The 16,087-nt window shown below is 36.6% G+C and overlaps 1 protein-coding gene across 3 annotated transcripts in view; it reads left to right on the forward strand.

Moving 5' to 3' along the window:
• The window catches only part of GRM8 (glutamate metabotropic receptor 8), a 739,885-nt gene that overhangs the window by 719,641 nt on the left and 4,157 nt on the right, over positions 1-16,087 (forward strand). For 2 of the 3 annotated variants that reach the window (XM_077770780.1, XM_077770782.1), the window contains one exon: positions 13,597-13,843. In XM_077770780.1, the coding sequence (XP_077626906.1) occupies positions 13,597-13,843 (247 nt within the window). Of the gene's footprint in view, positions 1-13,596; positions 13,848-16,087 lie in introns of all 3 variants that reach the window. The other variant, XM_077770781.1, reaches the window with a different exon arrangement.

Raw genomic sequence — 16,087 nt, forward strand, 5'->3', positions numbered from 1 at the left:
CTTTCTTTCTTTCTTTCTCTTTCTTTCTTTCTTTTTCTTTCTTTCTTTCTTTCTTTCTTTCTTTCTTTCTTTCTTTCTTTCTTTCTTTCTTTCTTTCTTTCTTCCTTCCTTCCTTCCTTCCTTCCTTCCCTCCCTCCCTCCTTCCTTTCTTCCTTCCTTTCTTTCTTTCAATTCAAGTTAGTTAATATATAGTGTAGTATTAGTTTCAGGTGTAGAACCCAGTGATTCATCACTTACATATAATACCCAGTGCTAATCTCAACAAGTGTTCTAAATGCCCATCAGCCATTTAGCCCGTCTTCCCACCCACTTCCCCTTCAGCAACCCTCAATTTTTTCTCTACGGTTAATAATCTCTTATGGTTTGCCTCCCTCTCTGTTTTTATCCTATTTTTCCTTCCCTCCCCCTATGTTCATCTGTTGTGTTTCTTAAATTCCACATATTAATGAATATGATATTTGTCTTTCTCTGACTGACTTATTTTGCTTGGCATAATACACTCTAGTTCCATCCACCTCATTGCAAATGGCAAGATTCATTCTTTTTCATTGTCAAGTGGTCAGATAGATAGGTAGATATCACATCTTCTTTATCCATTCATCAGTCAATGGACATTTGGACCCTTTCCATAATTTGGCTACTATCAATAGTACGGCTATAAATATTAGGGTGCATGTGTCCCTTTGAATCAGCACTCCTCTATCCAGATACCTAGCAGTGCAATGACTGGGTTGTAGGGTAGTTCTATTTTTAATCTTTTGAGGAAACGTCATACTGTTTTCCAGAATGGCAGCACCAGTATCCATTCCCACCAACAGTGCAGAAGGGTTCCTTTTTCTCTGTATCCTCACCAACATCTGTTGTTGCCTGAGTTGTTAATTTTAGCCATTCTGACAGATGTGAGGTGGTATCTCATTGTAGTTTTAATTTGTATTTCTCTCATGATGAGTGAGTGATGTTGAACATCTTTTCATGTATCTGTTAGCCATCTGGATGTCTCCTTTGGAAAAGTGTCTATTCATGTCTTCTTTTCTAATATATAGTAAGTCTGCTTTAGCTGTATCTTACAACTTTTGATATGTTGCATCTTTATTACTCAGTTCAAAATACTTTCTAATTTTCACTGCAGGTTCTTCTTTGACTTACAAGGGATTTTGAAATGTGTTGTTTAATTTTCAATCATTTGGTGCTTTTCTTGTGTTTTTAGTTACTTATCTCTACCCTAATTCTTCTTTTACCCTAATTCCCTATTGGTCAGATTAACACTCTTTATTGATCCTTTGAAATTTTTTAAGACTACCCAGAATGGTGGTCCTTTGGTAAATTTCCTCTGTGTAATTTAATAATTTAATAGACCATCTTTTGTTAGTCTTTGAAAATTCTTGGCCATTACCTCTCGTTTTTTTTTTTCTTTTTCTTTTTACCTACTATATCTCTATTCTTTTTTCTGGGACCCCAAATTTATCTTCAAATTTTGTATCTTATTTTATATTTCTCTAATAATGTTTTCTGTATTTTTAAATTGTAATTATAATCTAATTGCTTCAATATGGACATTTTCTACTGAGTTATCTTTCAGTTGACTAGTCATGCTCTGTATGTAACCCATTGTTAAACTTATCTTTCAAATTCAATTATTACATTTTAAAGTCTTATCATTTTTTTGACTCTTAAGACATAGCTGTATATATTTGTTTTCAAATATACATATTCAAGTTATATATGTTTTTAATATATTTATGTTCAATTTTTATAAACTTTTGTCTGAGAAGTTCAGTATTTAGATCACCTGTGGCATCATTTCCACCTTCTGATATTTTTTTCCCCCTGGTTTTTTGGTCATTTGTTCCTGTGTCCTGGCATGCCTGGTTGGTAATCTTTAAACGTATACCTGACTCTCTGCATTAAAAAAAAAAATGTAGGGCAGGTGGGCGGCTCAGTCAATTAAGGCTCTGACTTCGGCTCACTGTCATGATCTCCCAGTTCATGGGTTCAAGCCCCACATCGGGCTCTGTGCTGACAGCTGGAGCCTGGAGCCTGTTTCGGATTGTGTATCTCCATCTGCCCCTCCAGTGTTCATGCCCTCACTCTCTCTCTCAAATATAAATAAATATAAAAAATAAAATAAAAATAAAAACTAAAAGTAGATGTTAGAGATGTTTCTTTTTCTTCCAGAGAAGCTTCAACTCTTTACTAGTAAGCAATTAAAACAGAGGTATTTCACCTTGTTATAATCTGGGACCAGGATAATTTGAGGCTACGTTTTGGTCTTTCTATGGGTTTGTCTATTTTTGATATCTCTTTTATCCTGGAGAATATCTCCTCAGATATATTAGGTAAAAGTCCAGGATGCTTATGATTACCCATCCTAATTAGTGGACCTGAATTCCAACTTTTATTTCCCTTGCATCATGATATGGTTGCATAGTCTGCATTGCTTTTTAGCCTCTGAAGCTGAATTATGTTTGATTTTTTTTTTTAGCCTGTTGGTGTTCGGCAGTTTCAAGAAAAAAATCAGTTTAAAATTTCAGGTTCACTTCTCTGTAGTACCCTGGCAGTCTTGGGTGCTCAAGTCTGGCTGCGTTGGTAACCGTGAATTCCAGTTTTTGTCTCCCCAGCCCCATGAGACTGCTGAAAGGTCTTTCTAGAGATGTCTGCCCTCGAACACTCATACATTGAATCAGCACATTTCTTATGGATAAAAGCAGTGGAGAATGCCTGGCTCACACCAAGGTTTGTGGTTGTTGTTTTTTTTTTTTAGTTCCTAGGATCTTGGCCCCTTGAGTCCTGCTGCCTTGGTTGTCTCTGATGCTCCCAAACATTCCTTCTTTCTTCTTTTTTTTTTAACTTTATGATTCTTTTATAGTTATTCTTAGTGAGTGGCTTGGTTTGATTATAGCTGCTCCTTCATAATCAGAATCAGTAGTCCTTCATCTACAGAAATTTTAATTTTAATGATAAAAATTTTAACTTTTAAGATATTGATTTGATACTTTTTCTGGATGCATTATTCTTTCAAAAGTTTTCAAGGATAATTATTTTTACTTCTAAGCTGTTCTTGCATTAACTCTATCAAATCTCTTTCCTTGGGTTTTTATTATTCTGTTTGTGGAGCTTAATGCTTCTCTTTCATAGTATTGGTTCTCTGTCAGTATTTGCTAATTCTTGCCTGTCTGTTTTTCTGGATATGTGATTCCCACCCTGTGTCTGCTGGCTGTGAGATGGAGTGGTGTCTGTGCGGGAAAAGTGTGTTGGCAAATTTATCTCCTGTTGGAAGGGCCTCCTTGTCACCTCTAGTGGTCATGGTACAATCAGGTACTTCTCGGGCCAGTGCAAACTCTTTAGAAAGATTAATTCATTCAACTCTTTGGGTTCATATTTCCAGATTGATGACTCTGTTAAGCTCACGATCTAATCCTAAGAAAGAGCTTCTCTAGGATCGACAGTGAAGTTTCTTATGAGGAAAGTAGCTGACCGATAACAGCAGTCCTTAGAAAAAGAATAGAAAAAGACCTCTAAATTTTCAGTTAAGTATTAATGGAGTTTCTTAATTTTTAAGAAATTTGGCCTAACTCTATTATAAAAAGGATCATATCCTGATTTGGTGAAGATTCAAACCATATTATTCCTGCTCTTTCACATCTCTGTGTACTGATCGGAGCCATTGCATATAGTAAAGATATGGGCTTTCAGTTGAAGCCTCAGCTTTATCTTCATGAGTTGTGTGATTTTGATAATGGTATTTAAGTTCTCCAAAATAGACCCACTCTTGAATTAACAAAATTATTGTGAGGGCATAATGTGCATAAAATATTTGGCATAATGCTGATACCTTATTCTCAATAACTGATAGATATTGTGGTTATAATTATTGTGTAGTGGCTAAATTCACCTCTTTAATCAAATCTGAAATCTTTGAGATATTATTAGTATGTTTAAGCACAAACTAATTATAATGACAGAACTTTTAGAACTCTCCATGTGATATTAATTCTCCACTTGTGTTAAAGTGCTACGATTGCCATCATGAAGTATGGTAGACTCGGTGGCTTAATATAAATTTATTTTCTCATAGTTCTGGAGACTAGAAGTCACAGATCAAGGTGTTGATAGCAATGGTTTCGTCTGAGGCCTCTCACGGCCTTTCAGGTGGTACCTTCTTCCTGCGTCCTCAGTTGGTCTTTCCTCTGTGCACACACATCCCTGGTGTGACTTGTGTGTCCTTATCTCCTCTTCTTATAAGGACACCAGTCAAATTGAATTAGGGACCACCCTAAAGACCTCATTTTAACTTAATTACCTCTTTAAAGACTCTATCTCCAAATACAATCGCTTAAAGTCAGGAATCTGACAAATGAAGTTTGGGAAGGACACAATTCAGCCATAACACCATTCCTCTTCGTTCTTAGTTACTATATTAAGTAATATCACCAGGAAAAAAATATAGTATTTCTATAACATCTTATGTCTTCACAAAAGTTCCTGCACTGAGGTACTGATCTAATTCTTTTGGCTTTACAAAAGGTTATATGGGAAGGATCTAGTTGAACAAAGATTTAGCACCTTTTACAAAATTATACTTGAAACTTTTTCCATAGTGTTACCAAACTTCCTTCAGTAATGCAACCTAAATAATAAATTCCTCCTATAATTTACATTCCAGCAAAGGATTTATATATATATATATGATTATAGTTCATAGATAAATTTTGTTTTTGCAATAATTGTTTCCTCTCCCTTCTTTCTAAAGAGTTTTAAACTTTTATTTGATAATATTATATTTATTATATTTTGTATCTGTTCAAATAGATACTGTGCAAATCATTATAATTAATGGTATCTCCATTACTGTTATTCTCAGTTCTGATCATGCTGTTGCAAAATGATAAAAGGCAGCATGAAAGCAGGGGTCCATGGAGGGAAGTATGGAGAAAAATACGTGTAAAAGAGAAGCCAATAAACACACAGCAAGGAGATGCCGCATATTCATTTGCATATATCACTGTAGAAAATGCAACATCATTGAGAAATTATTTTTATTATGTTTCTATGAATACTATGTAGAATAATTGAAAATTAAAGACTACATTTTATTTAATAACACTGTACAACATCTACTTTATAAAATGTCTATCAGACGTTAATAAAAAATAAATTACTGTATTTACTAACCCAATATTAAATATCATGTATATTTAATTATAAACACTCATTATAAATCCAATATCTGTTCTTCCTCTTTAGAGGATTGTGAGTTTCCTTCCACTTGTCCTTTTCTACCCTTGGCAGAGCTAATCTCTTACTTATTGGTTGACACTTTATTATTGTGTGCATCTCGTTCCCACCATTCCCAATAAGTCCAAGGTTAAGGATTCAGACCTCATGTGTGAACCAGCTCAGTTCTGCAACCATAGGCTTCACCCTTTGATTTGACTCTTCATTTTAACATGTCTCAGGACCAAAAGGGGATGTGATGAGAGGCTGCAAATGGATCAGAGCAAACCTATGTTCCTCTCCTCTAATGAAAGCACAGCGTAATGTCTCTGACCTGTGGGTAGGTCGGCAACACAGATTTCTACCTGACAGAAGCACAACACTCAGGATGGTGCTTTTTCCCAGAATGAAACTAGACTGAGTCTTTGAATGTGCTGTCCCTAGAGTTTCTCACAAACATAAAGCATATTTCCATGTGAATAGGTATTTTGTTCCTATATCTTGTGTGAGTGCCCATGTGTGTTCTTTATTTAAAAGGTTAAACATTGCGAGGCTGATTTTGAGAGAGCAGTACTGTTAAGTCTTATTGTGTGAGGAATGGAGGAAGATGAATGGAGGACAGGGTCAAGGTTAAGTTATGACAAGAGTAGGTATGGCTTATTGATTACCGTATGTCAGGTGCTGTGCCAATGTTTTATGTCCATTGTCCTAAAATCCTTTGAGTTAGGTCTATGGAAGCTTATAAATACCGGGAGTGAATTACCCTCAGTTATAATATTCTTACATGGGAGAGGGATCCAGGACTGAGTCCAGAGTTCTTATATTCCCAAATATAGACCATTGACTTTTAATTTATATTGTCTGCTGTTGAGAACAATTGTCATACTTACAGTTTAAAAGAACAACATCATGTATATCTACCCAAGAGCTGCTATCCCAGCCAGCCTAGATGTTGGAACTAGGAATTTTCCATTTTCTAGCTTTCAAATCTGATTTATTGATTCCTTCTCAAAACTACATGGGTTGTTTCCTTTAACTGCCAAAATCATGAGTTAACAATATAGCAAATGTATTCCATGCAGGCAGTGTTCTTGGTGTTGAGTTTATAGCAGTGAACAAAATGGGTAAAAATCCTTGTACTCAGGGAAGTTTTGTTCTAATTAAGGGAAATAGGCAATGCATAAATTAGTAAAATATATAGACTCTTATGCTAGAAAATGTTAGGTGCTGAAAAGCAAAATGAAGCTGGCGATTTCTGGTGGAGGGTGGGAGTTACAGTATTTAAGTGTTTAGGAAAGTTCTCACTGGAAAGAACAGTTCAGGAAAGACCTAAAGGAAATGAAGAATGAAGTCTTCAAATATAAAAACCCTGAAGCAGAAGCATGGTTGTTATGTTCCAGGATCAGCCAGGAGGCTAGTATGGCAGTAAGAGAATGCACGAGAGAAAAAGTAAAGCCAGGTCAGTTCAGAGGAACTTGTAGGCCATTGTAGACACACCATCAATGAGAAGTCACCGTGAAGTTTTGAGAGTAGGATGACTTAACCAGACTTGTGAATAATAGGATTATTCTGTCTGCTGTGTTAAGTAAGATCAACCCATGGATCAGATGGAAGAGAGCAAGGGAAGAAGAGAAGTCAATAGGACAGCTCTAGTGATAATCCAAGTAAGAGATGGTGTTGGCTAGGGCCAATGGAGTTTCAGTGGGAGTAGCAGAAAATGACCTCAAATTTTGAAAACGGAATCAACAGGATTCTTCATAGGTAGCACAAGAGTGCAAGAGAGGAGTCAGGAACAATTTCCAGGGTTTTGTCCCTTGGAAAATTCATGATGGAATTAAGACAAGGAATATAAGCCAAAGAGCAGGTTTAGAAATGAAGATGGTTTTGGATGCTTGTTAGTTTTATGTATACATCAGACATCCAAGGGAAAGACCCAGAAGGTGATTAGATTTCCTGAGAAAAGCCTGGAATTCATCAGCATGTAAATGGTTTGTTAAGGCACAACTACCTATATGACTTGTAGGGCCTGGTGAAATATGAAAATGCAGGTCTACTTGTTCAAAAATTATTAAGAATTTCAAAACAGTGACAGCAGAGAATGAAGTCAAGAGTGAAGGGACTTCTGAGTGAAGGCACTTGTCAACAGGTAGTACACTCAGGGATCCAGTCCTGGTTTAAGGCCATAATTATGACAAATGTGATAATCAATAGAGCAATGTGGAGAGAGAGAGAGAGAGAGAGATACCTAAGGACTGAGGTCTGTGGTATCAATTTAAAAATGATACAGAGATGAGAAGGGTCCCTCAGAATTAGCTGGATAGAAGAAACCAGCAAGGTATTTGAACTAAAGAGAATAGAAACAATGGTAAAATGTCTAATAGGGACTAGTGATCTTTTACCAGCATCCAAGTTCAGCCAGAAGAGTTGGATTATTGTCTCTGGTGCTTGCTAGAGCAGTTTTATTAGTGTTTGTTGCATGGGTTGGTTGATTTAGGGCTTTTACCATCACAAGGCAAATCCACAGTTTCTTTGTAAACTTGCCTATTTAAAATTGTTTTCTAAATGTTTTAAGTTTATTTATTATTTGAGAGAGAGAGTGAGAGAGAGCAAGCATGAGTTGGGGAGCAGTTGGGAGAGGAAGAGAGATAGAATCCCAAGCAGGCTCCGTGCTGTTTGTGCAGAGCCCCACATGGGGCTCAATCCCACAAAACTGTGAGATCATGACCTGAGCCAAGATCAAGAGGAGGCTTAACCAACTGAACCACCCACATATATTATTTATTTTGAGAAAGAGAGAGTGTGGTGGGGGGGAGGGAGGGACAGAAAGACGAAGAGAAAGAGAATTCCAAGCAGGCTCCATCCATGCTATCAGCACAGAGCAAGATGCAGGGCTCGAACTCATGAACCATGAGATTATGACCTAATAAGCCGAAATCAAGAGGTGGACACTTAAACGACTATGTGAAAAGCAGCCAAGTAGAATCCGGATGAGTGTAGTCAAAAGTGAAATTAAACCATCCTAAGGCAGAAATATTCAAAATAAATAATGAATTTGTTTCTTATCACATGGCACAAACTTGCCTTGGGTTTTAGGTCACCTTAGCTAATAAGAAATTCAAAACTTACCAGGTTGGATATCTGAGTCTATAGAGTTCTGTGTGCAGGTAGAAGACTGACCTTTTTCCTGAAGTAACATAATCTCCTCCCTCCTCAATTCTTCCTGGAGTTGCTAATAATTCCAGGCTATGATCTACATTCAGTAGACCCTACATGTGCACAAATGACCCCTTTAGAGAATGAAGAGTGACTATAATAGGTCCCAGAAAAGATGTCATATTACTGTGCTCCATTGTGCCAGTTCTCCCTGGCTTATCCAGAAATCATATAAATCTGCTTCAGTGCATCTGACTCAGGTTCAAAATGTCCATGGGGTGTGGAGGCAGAGGAAATGACAGACTATCAGTGGATGTGACAGAAAGACACTCCCCTTCCTCCAGGAATTATTTTGGAGTGACAGGGGGTCAGAAGGTGGGGCACAGAAAAAAGTGGGAAAAAAAGAAGCCTACATTAACATATCCAATACCATTGTCAGCATCTCTCAATGGATTTATGTTGGTTATAGAAAGTTAATATTGTTCCCTTCTGCTTTCTGGCGAGCTGTAACTTTGATACAGGGAGCCAGTGTGTTATTCTAAGACTGTAGCACAGACAGTGAATATGGCCTTGGCATCAGCAAATAGAATTGACTTTTCGGAAAAATTTTATTCTGTCTGCTTTGAAGTAAGATTACAAAAGCCTTTTCCTTATCATTATATAGTTAGAGCATAGCTGTCTGCTATTCACTAAAGCACTGTCTGCTTTGGATAACGGACTCACAGGCCCCTCTCTTATCCTGTATACTTGGAAGGATGCTTTGTTAATGCCCTTTTAGATTCAAAGTTGTAGGGTAACTGATCTTTGTTCAACTACTGCTATTTTGCACTTTTGAAACATTTTATGAAGATTATGTCATTCTACCCTGTACCACTTCTATGAAAAAAGAATCATTTCACCCCAACTTCACAGGTAAGAAATTAAAGGTCAGAGAGGAAAATAAGATCACACAGCTGTCTAATTGTCAGGGAAGTTATATTAGAGTTTGGATTGTCACCTGGTAGGCTGACTTGCAGCTTTTACCACCCACAAGGCAACTCCAGAATTTTCTGTAAACATCTTTATCTTAAAAACAAGGACAAAAACTAAGTGGTGGTCTTCTTTTCTTTCATGGCACAGATAATTAGAATTTTCTATAGCTATACAAAAACCTCAGTTCTTCGGAATCAAATGCTCATTTTCAGTATTTTAATCTAATTTCTCCATTGTTTCTTAAATATGGGAGATATTTGGAATGCAATAACTCGTGATGCTGAAGATTAGTTTCCCTAGAATGAGAGCAGGGATTTCCTTGTGTGTTTTGCTGTTGTTGCTTTGGGTTATGTGTATTAGACTTTTTTATTTCATCAAATACTTAGAGGTGAAGTTCAAAAACTTAGTTTACTCACAGTGCAATGCCCTGTAACAAATGGTAGGCCACTGTAAGATTTTGGATTTTAGGGTACAGCTTCGTATAGATGTTTTTTCTGTATTAAATTCACATTAAGGGCACCTGGGTGGCTCAGTCAGTTAAGTGCCCAACTTTGGTTCAGGTCATGATCTCACAGTTCCCGGGTTCGAGCCCCGCGTTGGGCTCTGTGCTGACAACTAGCTCAGAGCCTGGAGACTGCTTCGGATTCTGTGTCTCCCTCTCTCTCCGACCTTTCCCTGCTCACTCTGTCTTCTCTCTCTCTCTCAGAAATAAAAAATATATATACATTAAAAAAATTAAATTCACATTAAAATTTTTCAGAAGCTGTTTTAAGAGAGGACATAAGTAAGATCAGCATTTTGGTGTAATTTGAAAGCATAGTGTCTAATAAAGAGCTTGGACACTAAAAATTTTGGCTTGCTAAAAGGACAGACCTTCAATAATATACTTAATATGGAACCTAACATCCAGAATCTTCTTCATGCCTAACATTTAGCAAGATTGAATTTACTGTATATTACAGAAATGATTCTGAATAAAGGAAGAAAATTACCATTTATATGTATGGTAGCAGAGAAAAATTACAACTCTTTCAAAATAGAAAGGTATTTATATATTATTTAGACTAGTAGTATACATTTTAGCAAGATCAACATATTAAGACATATAGAAAGAATCCAGCTTATCAGTTTGAGTATTCCCATCGTTTCATGTCTGTTTGACCTCTAGGGTTTTCTTGCTAGTTTTTTAAGCTAAACTGAGTTGGCAGGGTCCAACTGGGACACAACTGATGGTTACCTATTTAAATGGCTTTGGGATATTTATGTCTGTGGTTTGCATTTGGCGTTGTTTCCCCATTTTTATGTCCTTTCTCTATAGCCTATTTTCTGCATAGCCTTTCTGCCGCAATGCTAACTGGAGAATAAATAGAAATATAGAGCAGATTCACCAACACTTTGAAGTTTAAGAGCACTGATAATAATAAGTTGCTTAAGACTAGGTGGCAAAGCTTAGGGGGATTTATGAGGTTTGAAGGCACATATCCACATTTTATCAAGACCTTCTTAATTGTTGTAGATCCTTGGTTGTCTCAAATTTAACATGGAATTTCACTTATTGGCAGGAGAGGTGACGAAGTATAGTAATTTCTCACTTTGCTGAAGAATGTATTTGAATCATGTCTCTATTGAGGCTGATGTGCATGAGCCCAACCTAGAATCTGGATTCATCCCCACCACTTTGAGTTTCTTAAAAGGTCTTCAACACTGTGTGGTAGCCATGGCTGATATCCATTTGATGGAGTGGAAAATTTGGAAGGCATAATTTGCATGATATGTGTAAATCAGATCCTGTGTAAACCTGATCTTCTTAATCACGTTATATACCTAAGAATAATGAGAAGTTTTTCAGGAACTTTTGTGTGTAGAATCTTATATAATTTCTTAGAGGTTTGTAAGAAAAAAAAATGTAGGTTACAGGCTCTAAGGAAGATTATACACTAGTTATACATTTCATATAATTTACTACAAAGTTCACATAAATCACAGTTTTAATTACATAGTTATGCATTAGTAAGTGCTCCATTGTATTCATTTTTCAACGCACTAATGCTTAGAAGTAAAATAAGAAAACATTATAGGGGCACCTGCGTGGCTCAGTCAGTTAACATCTGACTTCAGCTCAGGTCATGATCTCACAGTCCGTGGGTTCCCGGCTCAGAGTCTGGAGTCTGTTTCAGATTCTGTGTTACCCTTTCTCGGCCCCTTCCCTGCTTGCACTCTGTCTCTCTCTGTCTCTATCTCTCAAAAATAAATAAACATTAAATTTTTTTTAAAAAAGAAAACATTATAACATTATAATTAAGGTCTGTCATGGAGGAAGTCACCTTTGAAACAAACCCATTTATATCCCCTTGCTGAAGGGTATTCCCATACTCACAATGAGGTTTTATGCAAAGGACAACCTTAGTGGTAGATGGATTGAACAGTAAACTCAGTAAGCTGCATGGTGTGATTTCACAGACAGGGATAGTCTCTTAGTGCTAGTGTCTGAAGTTCCCCTCATAGTTTGGACAGTTCTTTACCTCACAGCTTTGTCATCTGTTAAGAGAAGTACTGATTCAGCCACTTACCTTTGAAGGTAGACATTTTTTGATCCTTTATTTCAAAGGACACAATTAGTTTGGCTCCTGGGGATTGCCTGATATAATGACAACTTTACATTTTCAGAGGTATTATTAGAGTGAACATATATTAACGAGGATCATAGATATGAAAAAGGGGGCCTCTAAGAGCTTCTTTGTGGCTTCAGTATTCCAAGTTATTTGGGGGAAATTCTATTTTGAGCTCAGGACATGAAAATGGGAAGTAGATCAAAGATTTTTATTTTTAAGATGTGATATATACCTACAGTGGATTATTATTCATTCTTAAAAAAGAAGGAAATCCTGCCATTTGCATCAACATGGATGAATCTAGAGGACATAATGCTACACAAAATTAGCCACAGAAAGACAAATACTAATGGTCCACTTATATATAGAATCTTAAATAGTCAGATGCATCAAAGCAGAGGGAACAGTGGTTACCAGGCAGAGAGGAAGGAGGAAAGGGAGAGATATTGGTAAAAACACACAGTTTCAGTGATGCAAGATGAGCAAGTTCTGGGGATCTAATATGCAGCATGGCAACTATAGTTTACACTACTGTAGTATGCACTTGAAATTCGCAAGATGGTAGACCCTAAGAATTCTCACCACAAAAACTTAGAATGAAAAAAACAAATAGTGACTTGATGAGGTGATGGATATGTTAATTACTTGACTACGAAGATCATTTCACAGTATGTACGTTTATGAAAACATCAAGTTGTACACCCTAACTACAGTTTTTGTTTTTCAGTTATAACTCAGGAATAGTGAGGAACATAAAAAAATATACTATCATGCCTGTTTTCATACTGTAATGAAAAAAACCAAAAGCAGTGATTTTAGTTTTAGATTTTTCAGCTTGTTGACCTCTAGATCATAGGAAGAAGAATCTTCCAGAGACACTGCTCTTCTTTAAGTCCCGGAGCAGTTAATTTTGGTGGAATAAGTATAAAGAATGAACATAGGAGAATTTTCAAAATGCAGGATGCTATCCCCAGAGGGCATATTTAAGTCTTAGAGGAGAACATTTTATGTATTTTGTAAAAGCACCCATGTTCATTATGATATGACGCCATCATTGAGAAACCCTCTGGAATTGTACTTTGGGGGGACTATAAAAAATCAAGCCCTTATGGCATGCTCATGATTTATCATGTTTGATGGCTGGAATTAAGTCATGATGTGAAGATGCAAATGCTGGCATTATTCAAGGACTGGTGGACAACAGTGATGTTCTGGAATATTTCACTCCCACTCACTTCCACCATAACCTTCTAGGTTAAGTTTATTGTTAAAAGAATTACACTTGACCCTATAATATCTGTCTGAAGAAGGGCTGTGTAGCATAAAATCTTAGTCTTTGGCCAGAATGGCTTTGTTCCCTTTCTTATACACGTTTAATTATAATCTAAAAAGGAAACTTAACAACATCAGCTTATTTGTTTGTTTGTTTTAAAGAATTAGGCTTCATAAATGATACAGCTTAACACATATTTGCAAGGAGGGGGATAAAGAATTGTTTGAATATTATTAAGAGCAATTTCTAGAAGTACCTTCTAAAGTATCCTGAGCAGAGAAGCTGCAATAATTATAGATGATGGTTGTGCTATTTGCTTTATCTTAGATGAGGCTTGCCAACATTGATTCTTTCTGTTTTTCCTCCCCTCAGATGTACATCCAGACAACAACACTTACTGTCTCCATGAGTTTAAGTGCTTCGGTGTCTCTGGGCATGCTATATATGCCCAAGGTTTATATTATAATTTTTCATCCAGAGCAGAATGTTCAAAAACGCAAGAGGAGCTTCAGGGCTGTGGTGACGGCTGCCACCATGCAAAGCAAACTGATCCAAAAAGGAAATGACAGACCAAATGGAGAGGTGAAAAGCGAACTCTGTGAGAGTCTTGAAACCAACAGTAAGTCATCCGTAGAATTTCCGATGGTCAAGAGCGGGAGCACTTCCTAATAGATGTACGTTGAACATCTTCTTCTTCTAGTCTTGGGGACTGTGCTGCAAGGTTCCAGGGGCCTGGTGGTACTTGCACACCATGAGACCACAATGGCAGTTAGAACCATTTGGTTAGAACCAAATGATTTTAAGGCAAGTGGTTCTTCAGAGCATAACCATGCACACAAAGTCTCTTTTACAAAGCATGACACTCATGGCTGTCTCTCTTTTGAGGCATTACCAAGCATCTGAAACCTGGAACTATCTTCCATTTATAGAATTACCTTTTAGCACTTAGGAACTACCCTCCAATCTTTGTTACTTCAATATTGGTTGTTTTTTATGGGTTCATTGGTTGCTCAATGATCTTACACAAGTAAATTATATGCTATGTAGGTATTTACGGAAATGAGAAAACCAGTGAGCCAACATGTTAGGTTAAATTATAGTTAAAACTTATTTTCCCCAAGTGGCCCCTTCTTGGATATATTAAGATAATTAGAACTCTTCTCTGAAAGTCTCATGACCCTGAAAATCCTTTCTGCAGCCACCACTCCACTTGTCCTTTCCTCACCTACCTTCCTCTTCTGTGCAATCACCCTTGAAGAAGCACATGGTAACAATACACTGGTACCAGGCTAACCTAGTAGTTTAACTGGTTCATCTTGGTATCTACAAAAGAGTAGCAAATAGGTTGAAAATCTGTATTACAGAATACCAGATGGCTGAGTATAGCTAAAAAAAAAATTAAAAATACAACCTTTATATTACTAGTTTCTATAGATGGATCAAAAAATATAAAAACTAAGGTTCTTGCATTAGACCTTAAGTTTCCTGTCTTTTGGAAATATACCATATGTATTTAACAAGTAAGGATAAAACTCTATGCAAAAATACTCTCTTCCTCTCAGACTTTTCCAGCAGGTTGTATTCTCTATTCTCTGTACTTCTGACACAAAATATAGAGAAGATTAAGGGTGGGTTTTATTTGATTTAGTTATTCTAACAATACAGAGTCTCCACTAGATTTATAAACCTTTCCTTACATCAAGATTTGCAACTGAATATTGTCCAGTCTGTTGCCCCACATGCAGAAATGGGCTTAAAAATGAAGTATTGATCAATTAGGCTTACTGGCTACAATAAATCCAAGTCTTATTGGAATTATTGGTCAGATTTTCTGGGAAAATTGCCGTCAGCTCACTAATAACCAAATTTAGTCACTTGTATATAAAGAAGCCTTGTAAGAATTCCACAGACATTCTCCACGTATTCACCTTCCTGCAAACATGAAACCCTAAGAAACTGCAAGAGAAGTTATGATAAGGATGGGTTTTGGTAACAAATCATTATAATCATCTCTGATTATAGGTAAGCAATTTAGTAATAATGGGGCTATTTGGTCTCTGAGCAAAAGATGCACTACAACTACTATCAAAAATGTCAGAGTTTAATGCCTGTGATTTGAGGGCAGAATTTTATCTGTGTTTTTCTACCTTGAAGGCATCAGAGCAGGAAGTTAAAACTCATTGTAGGATGCCAGTAAACTGCTGTTGGTCATCTGTTGGCATTTCCTCCTATGACTCATCACAGTCTACAGTCAGATTTATTTTTTAACAATAATCCAGAAAACTTTATATAATATGGTTGCAAATGAGAACAATCACACATACACTTAAATAAAATCGGTCATCTCAGACTCACTTCTGGAAAGTGGAGGGAGAAAAAAGCTAATGAACTTTTTCCACACTTTTAAAAAACAGGTTCCATGAAGAAGAATATTCCCAGCTTTGATAAAGACTAATCCCATATTTAATTTAAGTGAGTCTCATATGTTTTGTTGTCCTTGTGTTATTTTCTGGTGATGTCAAAATGGAAATTATGTAGCAAGCATGCATTTCCCTATTTTCTCTGAAATAAGAATGAAAGGGTTTAAATGCAGGAGCTGTATATAAGGTAAGCCTGTACTATTCTGGAGGACTCAGGGGCTCACTTTTGGAAGGTAAAAGAAAGTGAAAAAGGTGAATCAAGGTAAAGTCAATTGTTACCTGAAAGATGGTTAAACTGTACTATGTGACTTTAGTATATTCATCTTTTATAGTAGTTTGGATTTTAATAAATTAGGTCCAGATGATGTGATTATAGTTTATACATTTAGGAGAGGCGGTGTATGGAAATTCATACGTCCTTCCACAATCCGACTCCAGGTAAT

Source organism: Crocuta crocuta, unplaced genomic scaffold (assembly GCF_008692635.1).
Source record: "Crocuta crocuta isolate KB4526 unplaced genomic scaffold, BGI_CrCroc_1.0 scaffold266, whole genome shotgun sequence".
In the NCBI taxonomy this organism is placed as follows: domain Eukaryota; kingdom Metazoa; phylum Chordata; class Mammalia; order Carnivora; family Hyaenidae; genus Crocuta; species Crocuta crocuta.